Source organism: Wasmannia auropunctata, unplaced genomic scaffold (genome assembly GCF_000956235.1).
Source record: "Wasmannia auropunctata unplaced genomic scaffold, wasmannia.A_1.0 LD336092.1, whole genome shotgun sequence".
In the NCBI taxonomy this organism is placed as follows: Eukaryota; Metazoa; Arthropoda; class Insecta; order Hymenoptera; family Formicidae; genus Wasmannia; species Wasmannia auropunctata.
In genome coordinates, this window is record NW_012026798.1 from 1,026,063 (window position 1) to 1,039,221 (window position 13,159).

Sequence of the window (13,159 nt, forward strand, 5' to 3'; positions counted from 1 at the left end):
ACAGTTATTCTATTAAAAATATATAATGAGAAATCTATATATTTTAATAACAACTTTTTTAAATATTATTAAAGTAGTTTAAATATTACAGAGACAAATTCTATTTATGCATATTTAAAATGTATTGTCAAAAAGATCTTCTCTCCATCTCAAAGTAATTTTTATATTCCAACTCATTTTATACATCTTAGACAATTTATTATAAAGTTTTAAGTTAAAATAAATGATTTATATTCTTTATAGCATCTTACATTCATGTCTGTGGCCGCAAAGATCCCAACTATAATGAATGTTTTCTGGACAGCTTTAGGACTGCAATGGATAAGGTCTGCACTGCAGGGATGTCGGAATTTGACATTTCTCCGATCGAGTCAGTAACTCTTGACAAAATGATTATTTTTAACACAGATAATCTTAAATTAAATCTCGAAGATTTCAAAGTAAAAGGATTTTGCAATCTTGAAACGAAGTCTGTTAACACATCCTCTGATAAACTTCACATCGATATTGATCTCATACTCAAACATATTGATATAGAATCCAAGTATGACTTCAACATACGTTTATTGGTGTCACTTGCTAATAAGGGAATGATTCAGTTATCTACAGGTATATAATAGTCGATTTTATATTAAAATAAGACGAAAGTTTAGAGCCACTTTAATATAAAAAATTCAAAAATCTCGTTATTACTTGATTGAAATGACCAAAATTATATTTTTTTCTTCACAGATAACGTAGATGAAAAAGTGAGCATAGACTTAAAAATAGAAACTAAGAATAATAAAACGGAAATATATGCGTCGAAAGTAAACACTAAATTTAATATTAAAACATTCAAAGCTAATTTTGATGACAGCCAACAAGATTTGGTACAACTAAATGAAGTTTTAAGGCAAACCGTAACTGCTAACCAACAAGAAATTCTTAATGTTATGGTGCCAAAAATAGAAAAGAAGATTTCCGAGTTGATCATGTCAATTATGAACAAGATCATCTACAACAGAAAGGAGCAACTGTTTCCTGACTAAATTATCTAGAACTCTGGAGATTTCTTATTGCAAAATTCGCTGTATGCACCTTATAATCCATAATAAAAAAGACATACCACGAAGTGCGTTTTAATCGCATCTTATTGTTGACCCTTTTCCGCGATGCTAATTGGCGGTCGGTGTTGGCGATCGGATGCTATTTTGAATTGAATGGCAAAACGCAACTAGATTTTGAGAGTACTGTAGTCGATTGAACGCGTTGTATCTATATATTATTATAATACAATTACAAAAAATTTATGTGAATAGAAATCACATTAACAAATGATATATGGCGTTATACGTAAAACTTGAAATGAAAAATATCCAGTATAACAGGGTAAAGCAATAATTTTAACATAATTCAAGTACGCTAAAAATTCTTATTTTTTAGTATCCTCGATTGAGTCAAAGAAATTCAGTACAGTATGTAAAACTCGATACAGTTGGCAGTATCTTGCAGTACACGTACGTGCATTTTATCATTAAATTGCATTATTATAAAAAAAGAACAGTCAGTCTTTTTATCTTCAGGTTGATGGTGAAAACATGTTTTTTGTGCAATATTGACAATAATAACTTTGTTAAACGTTTGAAACCACTATTTCAAAATGCATTATTCGCGCATTACTTGTAGTTATTTCCAAGGACACTGATATACAAAATATAAAAAAACATTTAGAATGTTTTTAGACCTCCATTAGATATAAACATTTAAAAAAAAGGACTGTGTTCTTCGAATTTATGTGTGTATATGTGCTCTCATTATATTTCTAATTATTCTGTATCACCATTGCAACGATTATGCAATAATTTCATGCAAATTGCCGTATGACTAAAAATGCGATATATCTATTCTATTTCTCCCTAATCTTTCTGCCAGTTAGTAAAAAACAAACAAACGGCAAACAACGAATATTCTATGAATATTCTATGAACTGAACTACGTTAATTTTTAATTTTTAATTTTATTTTTTATCAAAGCTATATTTTGCAAATAAGCTCGAAAAAATTTGCTTTTTCACCTTTTCGTCAATGATGCAGTTGGTCACGATCGCATCATTTGTCCTGCTGTTCTGCCTCTTCGATACGATAGCGGCCATGAGCAACGATAATAATTCGGTAAGCATGTTTTCTCATTTCTGAAATGTACGTTAAAATCTTCATTCTTTCGATTTGCCCGATTTTCAATGCATATATCATAGAAAACGATCACAGACGATTTGCCACGCATTCCTTCCAAAATTAAGAATTAAACTCCGCAAAGCCTCACCTCAATATAAGCCTTTGCAGTTCTACAACTGGACATACATATAAATACGCTATCGTGTAATTCTCCAAGTGTTCATATTAGTCCACGATTATAATCAGTGAGCCATATTTTTTGGAATTTAATAAAATTGTTTCAATTTAAGCCTTTAATGTCTCAATTTATTCATATTCAGCTTTTGTCAATATAATTATTAAATAAAATACAGGATAAAACATTTCGACGATCGTCGCTCGTTTGCGAGAAATAATTTTAACTGTAAAGAGATAATAATTTTAGTTCTATATACATTAGTGGCATTTACATCTTCTATACTTTTAAATTCATCTCATTCATTTTATCGCTAATTATAAGTAATGAGTATTATTAAACATATATACGATTTGTGTACTTTTACTGATCATTCTTTTTGTAGACGATGGGTTATGACGTGATTACTTCAAAAAATGATGGTTGGTACAGCTTTTTAATCAATTCTTAACAAATATTTAAAAAAATGTCATTGCTCGTTTGTATAGAAAAAATAGTATTGTAGTATAACTTCTTTATAAAGTAGGTTGTTAATTAAGATACTTCTAATTTTCTTTATACGATACATGTGTTGTATGCCGTGTGTTGTATGCGTACTGACAACTTTACAGAAAATCCGCCAAGTTCCTGTCTCTTCAATGTCAAATCAGTTTCGATGGCTTTGTACACGAGGTAAAACACACACGCATGAGTATTCACTGCGAATTTATTTTTCTCACTGCTTACATTCGCGTCTTTCACAGTGATATTCCTAAAGGCAAATTTGTTAAAGTAAATGAATCCTGTGATCTCTTCAATTCCTCAAAACCCGTTTTGTTCATGGCTCATGGTTTTCTTGCAAATTCATCCAATTATAACTTTTCTGAATTAGCCTTTCAATTAATAAAGGTAAATATGTCTTTTACTCAAGAATAAAATTAAGACGCAGAATTTTTTTGCGTAATTTCACAATCTTATATTACAAGTACAAATAATATAAGAATGAAAATTTTGTAAAATTAATAAATAAGTAATAACAACTTAACTTTTTTTCTATAGAGAAATTATATAGTATTTTCGATAGATTGGTCTAATGCGTCGTGTTATCACGACCTAATTATCATAAATCTATTAGAGTATCCTTTTGCAGTGCGCAACACTCGCGAAGTTGGTGACTTCTTGGCAAGGTATTTTACGATATTACATCAAATAAAATAAATAAATATATATGTATAATAGATATAGAATTTCTCAAATTCATATAATTCTAATTATAATTTAAATAATTTTTCAGATAATACTGTAGTAATTATAAGTAATGTGTAATGATCAATGCAATATATGCATAATGCAAAATAAATATAGCACCTGTTGATATTTAGCTTTGTACATTATGTTATTTGAAATGTAATAACAATCAAGACATAATGTTAAATCCAACAAAATTTAACATTATGTCTTGATTGTCATTACATTTCAAATAACATAATGTATAAAGCTAAATATCAACAGGTGCTATATTTATTTAGCATTGTACGTATATATGTGTGTGTATACACACACACACACACACACACTTATACAAAATATATCTTTTAGTAACATCAAATCAGTGATCGACTCATGTAATGTGCCGTTGAAGAGTATCACACTTATGGGCCATAGTCTTGGCGCGCATATATGTGCGTTCGCTGCCAAGAACCTTTAACAAACGGGCTACGGCAAACCTCCGCTTCTCATCGGTAGTGACCCCGCTTTTCCCCTATTTGCGTTAAGAAATTGTGAGGACAAATTTTGTGACACAGACGCCGAACGTGTAGTCGTTCTGCACACATCGTTTGCCGGAATTCAAAAATCTTTAGGTCACTTGGATTTGTGGTTCCATAACGGATTAGGGCAGCCAGCATGTGGTTGTAATTATTATATTTAACTTAAAAATAAATTATTCAAGTAAAAACTATAATAAATACAAAAAAATTATGAAAAAATATTTGTTTTAGTTTGGTTACTCGATATTTTGAACGTCATCTGCGCACATAATATAGCCATCATGTATCTGGCAAATACATTGAAAGATGATTGTGTATTCATTGGTAATCCTGTACCGTAAGTTCATCTATATTTAGCTAACAACATATTTAAACTTAGATTAATCCAACTTGTTATTTTCTGAGTTAAGTCCTATCTTGTCAAATTAAATTTATTTATAAGATATAGAAGCTACATAATAATAATAAAATTATTTAATAATTTTTAGGCATAGAACAAACTTCTTAGAAAGGTATGCATAATTTATAAAATTTATCGTATAAAATTTTTTATTTATAGATCTTTATTAACAGTTTATCTTGCGACTGTCGTATTAGATATCACATCTGTATAAAGTATCTATATAATATCACTTTTGCAGTATTTGGCTTGGTTGTTCTTCCAACAGAACCGACTGCATCGTCGTGGATAACAGGATATTTGACCCTAACTATTCTGTAAAAGGAGACTACTGTGTTTCTGTTTCGTCAAAATATCCCTACTGCGCAAAAAACGATTTTAGCTGTCAAAAGTAAGATGCAGCAAATTCGGCGATTTAATTTTATTGTGATGGAAATGGAGTTCTATAATTGTCAATCACATAAGAAATGTAATTAAATTAAATCGCGTAATTATCATTTTATTAAGCACAAATATTTATTGTTTTTTACTTATGGTATTACTTAAAAACTTTACACTGAACGGCAAGACGCGCAGTTACACCCGGCGCGTGTATGATTGACTGTTCGACTGTTTGTCGTATCTATTTATAGCGTTGCATTATTATTAATAACACGTATATTTTCTTTTCGTATGAGAACGTTTATCATCGCGCGTGCATTATTGGCGATATGGCAATAATTCTCCCTTAACTCGAACAAAGAAAAATTTTCCTTTTCTGCCTTCTTCGCAAAATAAAAAAAAATTAACCGTAAAGATTCACAAATATTATATAATCTGTATAATTATTTGATTTATTGAAGATATTTCGTATATCTTGCAGTAAAATTTAATTTAATTTATCGTGTTTAATAATTACGTTGCAGGTTGCTATTATTGTAATATCGTTATTGTAATCGACTATCTTATTGTAAAATGTCTATGGATTATGTTCTCGGTAGAATATTGCAATCATGTTTCGTGTTAAATGCATAAAATTTCGCCGAAATAATTGGAGAATTCTGAGAATTAAAAGCGAAAACGTGGATTTTGAGATACATATGTAAATGTGCGACGAATGCACGTGGAAAAATTTAACGGCCTTGAATACGTAATTACTTCACAAACGAGTCTGATTCATAATTGGAACGGTCGCATAATCGGTTGCGTTTAAGTTATCACTCTGCACGCGCGCTTTGTCAGTTTTTATCGGTTTTTTATTTGCATCGTTAAAATTATCCAAAAAGATAACAATGTGATTAATGCGGCACTTTAAATTCAGATAAAAAGTGCATTTTTTAAGCTAAAGCTCGAAGGTTTTTTGAAAAATATTGCAATAATATAAATACCATCCATTTTGTCGATTGATTTCTTCCAAATTAAAGTCCCGTCTACAAAAAACATCTCCATAACATCACATATCGAGAGTGCTTTACCATCCCAACGATATGTTTCATCTCATAAGCTGTGTTTTTGCGTCTCCATCTGCTGTTTCTGGGCGCCACAAAGTTCACAGAGTGACCCAAAAGAAGGTGGTTTTTTTCACCTGTTTTTTGGACTAAACTGTGTGTCAAATAATATTCTATGGCTATTGGCTATGATTAATCACAGAGAAATTTCAGATTGAGGTGACAATTGTTATCATAACTGAAGAAGGAGGATCACATGTATATTACGTCTCTTTACGCGACATCTGATATTTTTTACATTCAAAACGGGTATCAATTACATAAAACTGCAATGAACTGCGACCTTGTCTTCATTGGCTGGATCAACCCTCTTAAAATATTGAACCACGTAGACCTGTGATAATTCGATAATGAGCTTTGATTCCATCCTTCCTTCAGATTTGATAACAATTGTCACCTCAATTTGAAACTTCTCTGTGATTAATATCTTATTATAAGTTGACGCACAGTTCAGTCCCAAAGTCGAGGGTCCAAAAACGATTTTTTTAGGTCACTCGTTGGATTCGTCACTCCAAATAATACCAGCCCAGAATATAGGCTTATTCACGTGCCGATTTGTAAGTCTCTTTTTTCATATTTGTCTTTGAAGTAAAAAGGACATGATGAGTGACATAGCCTATTAATGTAGCTTTATGAAGGCGACGGCAAATTAAAACTGATACTTTTTAATTAATTCCTGTTGACTCCCGGATGATACGTTTGTATTGGAATTTAATTGCCCGGTTTTCATGCATCTGTCGGGTTGTCGTGTATCTCTTTCGTCCTGATCTCAGAAGATTTCTCACTGTGCTATAAGTTTCCATTTTTTAAAGAATTTTGCGCACACATTCAAATAATAATTTGCAATTTCTGGCGACAGCCCAAATAGATTTTCCGATCAGCCACAATGTTGATTCAGATAGTTTCAAAAAATTTGGTTGTCTTTAGCATTTTCTAATAATATATATGTATAATTCCTATATTAGATTACGAATTTCTATAGCAGTGATTAAATAAAACATATTTACTTCAATACTTTTATTTTTTAGTTTAAATTACTAAAAATAAAATAAAAATGAAACAGTAATGATTACTTGCTTCTAAAAATATCAACTTTTAATGCTATTTACGTTTTCTATACAGAAATAATTTCCTTTTTTAGTGTTAAAACAAACTTTTGTCTTATATTATTGACTATTTATAACTTTATACTTATTTATAGTTGGTTTGTATATTCAAGATCGTCTTAAGCATACTCTTAAAATATTAATCACAAAGCCGTTCATATATGTATAGCATCTTAAGGCATTACTTCAAGACCATTTTAAAATAAAAACCGATTATGAATATCGATTGATGTGTTCATTGTATCAGGGCGAAACGTGTTTGAACTCTAGCTGCGTCGAAAAAATAATTAAAAAATATCAAAATTGTTAAATTATTATGCAAAAATTATTAGAGCACAAGCACAGATTGTCGCGAAATGTTAGAATGAAGCATTCATGCTACTATATTTATGACCTTAAACTACAGTGTTCTATTGGTCAATAGGTTCTCAGATAATTCTGTAAAATTCAAATTAATTCCTCATTTTTACCGTTTGGCGATGACCGCTTATTTTTGATTTTCACTGTACGTTTCCTAAGATCTTACTCTTATTGAGATTCTCTTCAAATCTTGTATCTTAGGTAATATAATGCGAAATTCAAATTAATTTCTCATTTCTACCTTTTGACGATGACCGCTTACTTTTGATTCCCATTATACGTTTCCTAAGATCTTACCCTTGAGATTCTCTTCAAATCTTGTATCTTGGATCTCAAAACTTTACAAACGGAACGCCTTCGGAACCTTATCGGTATTACACGTGCCTTTTGTGACGCGACCGGCCTCTGTCCGCGCCGCTGTCCCTCAGACTCGCGACAATAACTTATCCGGAATCGCACGGAGAAAAGAAGTCGGCGTAGAAATAGCGTCGATTTCGCACCGGGACAAAGATCAAGAAGACAATCTTTTCAGCGAGAAGACATTCAAATGTAAACGGGCAACGGGTGTACCTCGCTCCTACATCGCGCGTACCTACGCCATTCGTACGCGTACATACATATACATGTGCATATACGCGAGAACATACGCGGAGTTAAATGTGACAAGATTGCAATCTTGCTATGCTCGCTATGAAATCTATACTTTGACTCGCATAACAACCGACTTTTCCCTCGCACACATAAAAGCGACAGCGTGTTCCACAATTCGAGATCTCTATTTTACTAACAGATTACTGATCGATTTAAAATTGATTTTTTTTAATGGAAGTGAATATCATACAGCACCCCATATGCTTATTAAGAAATCCAAGTGACAGAATCATTTTTCTAGTTTTAAATAAAGTCTTCCATCAAATTTTAATTTAATACATATTATTAGTTACAAAAATATGTTAAAGATTGGCAAGTTTCAAAAACTGATAATTTTCCACTAAATTAAAGAAAAACTTTCTATTAGAGAAAAATCTATTGGTCAAAATTAAGATCACGAGTAAGTAGAATAGAATATATCTTATTAACTTTTGAATTTATCTGGTGATTTTAAAGTTAGTTTCGCGAATTTTTGTGAACTATTTCGCAAACTGAACTTTGCAATTTTATCTATTTAAATAAAAATGGTGACCAAAACCAAATTAAACGTTTAATTACAAATTACATCTACTTTTAGTTTAAATAAAGATAAATGCATATGTAAATATACGAAAAATATTCCTGAAAAATATAATTTTAATTAAATACAAATCTATTTCATTATTACATGAAATCAAAACTTATTTATCGTCTCTGTTGTACATTAATTCCATTCATATTTTAGAATGACGTTTGATCTTATACAGAATGAGAACAAATATAGTATAACTAAATGGGGAATGATTCCTTATACAAAAATTAGACGAAAGTAGAGACTAAATTTTTTTCGTTCGCGAGGTTTCGTTTCCGAGCAAATAAAGTTTGAAAATCAAATTAAGTACACTTAATAAACATACGATTTATGGAAAGACACTCTAAACGTTATCATGTTTACTTAACGTCTACACAATTTCACGAGTAACAGGATTAGAGAAAATGTGTAGCTGTATTCAACAAAAGACCATGTAGGTACGATCGGTCTGCGGTCGGATAGCATATGGGGAAAGTGTAGCGCGCTATATATCCAGACCTCTACATGTAAATACAGCACGTTAGAGCCCGTAACGAGCCTATGCGAGCAGAAAAGAAGGTTTTGCAATCGTTTTGTTGGAGGCGGAGCTTACGCGAAACGGACGATCCGATAAACGGTCTCTCGCCAAATAGAGTGTAGCATCATATCAGTTTACTCGTCTGGTATAGATATTTGTCCCCACTCTGTATAAAGAAGTGAAAGAAAAAAAAAGAGAGAGAGGAGGAGGAGAAAAAGAGGCAGTTTCTTTTTCTATTGTATAAGACACTTATAGGGCAGTAAAAGAAACGAAACGTTGAAAGAAGCGGTGCTTACACAGGGGAAGAACTACTTACATATATAAAATTTAATGATATGATATCGATGATTACATGATTGTTGAGTATTATCTTACTGTTACCATGCAATGTACTGCTGTTGATATACTTACAAAAGAGATCACAATATCGATTCCGCTCGTAACAATAAACGTGAAGCTCCGCAGAATCAGGATAACAATTATTAATATAACGGCATCTGCGAATTTAACTCCGATTTCCTGCGAACTGTTGAACTTTCTAAAAAAAAAATACCGACTGTATTTAGACATATTTAAATATAACATGACGAATTTGGACTTGACGATAGCGTCGCAACCGGTTTCAAGTTTCCTTCTCATTATTTTCTTAACTTATCACGTTTACTAATAAAAAAATTTGTTTTAAAAGCAATCATAGATATAATGACAGTTATTTGTTTAGTTTAAAGAGGTTTAACGAGATTTTAATGAGTTGACATTATCATTATCATGAGTATTAATTATTTTAATTACATTTCTCAATATTGTTTTATCATATTGATTTATTTTTATTTTTGGTATCCATGTTTTACTCTTGTTTTTAATTCTCATAATGATTATTTCAGCGAAATTTCGTGTCCGTCAGGAAACATAATTATAATATTCTTCCGAAAATGTAATTCGTAAATATTTCAAAATAAAATAATCGATATGACAATTGTGATATTATTATAATTAATTATAATAGCAATATAATTATTGAATGAGATAAATTAAATAAAATTTTGGTAGAAAATATAAATATCTTCCAATAAATCAAATATTTATTGGAAATTTTTAAATACGCGTTAAATATCGTAATTTTGCCTAAAACTTTCGAGATTTTAATTATTTATAATTAATTTAAAAAAATATTAAATGTAAATGGTTTTAAAAAGATGTAAATGTCACTTTGGTTATAAAGAAATTTTTCATAATTATATAAATATGTTAATGTAATTCATAAGGTAAATATAAAATATATAAATTTTTATAATTATATAATTATTTTAATTCACATAACTATAAGAAATAATTAATAATAAAATAAAGTATTAACAAATAATTTTGCAAATTACGCGCAAATGGATTAAAAATTAATCAATAGTCGAATTTATATCTTTAAGCTGTGATATTTTAAGCTTTCAATTCCGATTTTTTGTTGCGTATAACGTAAGTATATATAACAAATACGGAGCAATACGGAGCACAGAGAGTGACAGAATACGTATAGATTACATAAAAGATAATTGATATCCACGATCGTAACGAAGTCGCATCACAATCGCTATCGTTGAATAACAAGTGAAGATTAGGGAAAAGTACCAATTGGAAGTTTAATCTTAAAATCTGTTTTCCTTTTTTCTTTCAATCATTCGCGTATTGCTCACGCTTATGTGCGAAGAGGACGCGACTACGTCATGTATACGTGGCACACGGCAATGGATCGATCATTATCAATGATGTAACGAGTCTCGCATTTGTTTCCTCGAACATGTGCGATTTGCCGCCGTCTAGCGAGTGACCTAGGTACAGAAGATAATCGAACGAAACACACGTGCTGAGCGGAAGTGTTCGATCGAGAATCGTTCAGGGACGCCGGTCGATGAGTGTCGAAATTTTTGCTGAAATCAGAAAGATTAAAGATTAACCAAGTACAAACGTACCTAATAAAATACACTTCAGGAAGATAACGTGTTGTTAAATATATGCCTTTGGCATCAAGTTGTCAATTAAATAATAACCGATTCCAGCTTAAATATAGTATAATCGCGATTAAAAGTTGCTCGCAAAGAAAAAATATATTAGAAAATGTGAAAAAAAGAGTAATTTAAGATTATAAGTCCCTTAAAGGACAATAGCTCTATTTTCAACATTTATTTCTATGCTTCTAGAATTCAAGTGATACATGTATATACTGCATATAATTAATTCTTTTGAAATTTTTTATCGCTTCACAGATTAATATTTTATCACTTATCGATAGAGATCAATAAAATTTGACGATTACATTATTTTTTAATGATGATCAGTGAAATCGACATGTCATAATTTTTCACTTTTTTCGTCTTTTTCTTAAGAAAGAAAAAAAAACGTTCGACTCAAAGTCTAATTCAACAAAATTTATTTCAACAGTGAACGTTGAAATAAATCTCTGTACTTGTTTATCTTCTTCTGACATGTACGATCTGCAATCTCAATTAAGTATGCGTAGCAGCGCAAAGGTTGATTAGTTTTATTGAAACTTACAAAAAATTATTTCCTGTAATCGAAACGATTATACATTACAAGGCATTATATTTCTCGTAACGGTTGACCATTTCGAGGTCGTCGATTCGTATTTTGTAACGATGACATAAGAAAGCTAATAAGAGACAACGCTATTAAGTAACTTTAATATATGTAAGCTAGCTTCATGTTGCCAGCCTCTCAGTCTCGAAGTCTCGTGCAACGCGACAGTTTTGCTGACGAAGAGTGATAAGAGTTATTTAAGTATGTTTCCAACACGTGCAGCTCGTGGTATAGTTGACAATAAAATTATGACGATAAATAGATCGAAATGTATTCATCTGATTAACCTGGCGTTGAGTCATCTCTATTATGCAGCGAAGTGATTGTGAACGCGACACGTCGCGGCGAAAAGCGTAGGAAAAATCGCATTGTATACCCTCGGACTCCTATGTATTATTAATTAGTGTACTATTTACGTAACATTTCCGTCGACAAAAGTAAAGCAAGACTCCCAGCATTTGCGTGACAGCAAAAAATATGTGGCATCTAACTGTCTTGTAAGGATTTCGTTGACCTAACAAAATCCGTGGATTTTGTCGAAAAGTTTTATCATTAATTTACGATTAGTATTGTAAATGTTTTTTTTTATAATTTTGTTAAATGTATTAAAAACGAATGATGGATTTAAAAAATACGCATAATATTTTTGAAAAATATTGTGATGAATATATGAAGCTACATAATTTTGGACAAAGTGACTTCATCAAGTCGATATCACGATTCATCGAAATAATTCTATCGATTTAGCGAATCAATGTTTTACTGAAGTAACATTGTTCATATAATATAATTAATCGGTTTGAAAACGTCTAGTTGGAATCAGTTACTCGGACCTAATTACATCTTTCTTCTGAATACACGCGGCTGCATACAAGAGCTAAATGTATGATCACGTCAACTGTTACGTATATGTAGATCATGAATAATGGATTAGGAAAAAAACAAGCGAAATAGCATCCTACGCGCAAACGGTCCAGACGCGCGCAATTTAATACTCACGCGGATGTAATAATTCAATAATACCAAGTGTAAGTGGAATGTGGGCTCTTAAGCAAATATCTTAACACAAATATAATTCGTATTAAATTACATTACGCGAATGCATTTAGACGTCTGCTGCATTGCTTGGATCCACACGATCCTTGAGTTCCATTCAGCCAGTTAACTGTGTGGGACAATGTGATAGGACTATTTGTGATAGAAACCTTGATATTATCCTTTAGATAGAATCCTTTGGATCGCCGCATGATTCTCCATAATAGCAGAAACGAGATGAATTTTATTAAAGATGGCCAAAATTATATGCCGAAACTAAATGTAGTCTAAATATACTCGCGTAATATAATGTAGTAAGAATTATATTTGAGATATAGTATAAGTAGACTAGTGGGGCGCACTT

At 31.2% G+C, this 13,159-nt stretch overlaps 1 protein-coding gene and 1 pseudogene across 1 annotated transcript; both read left to right on the plus strand.

Annotated features, from left to right (window-relative positions):
• The first annotated feature begins 246 nt into the window (after window positions 1-246).
• LOC105462847 lies at window positions 247-1,114 on the plus strand. Its single transcript, XM_011709705.1, has 3 exons — window positions 247-370; window positions 538-609; window positions 733-1,114. Exons 1-3 carry the CDS (start codon window positions 256-258, stop codon window positions 1,029-1,031), a joined length of 486 nt encoding a protein of 161 aa, XP_011708007.1. The 5' UTR covers window positions 247-255; the 3' UTR covers window positions 1,032-1,114.
• A 952-nt stretch (window positions 1,115-2,066) lies between these two features.
• LOC105462848 lies at window positions 2,067-4,992 on the plus strand (annotated as a pseudogene).
• Window positions 4,993-13,159: the final 8,167 nt, after the last annotated feature.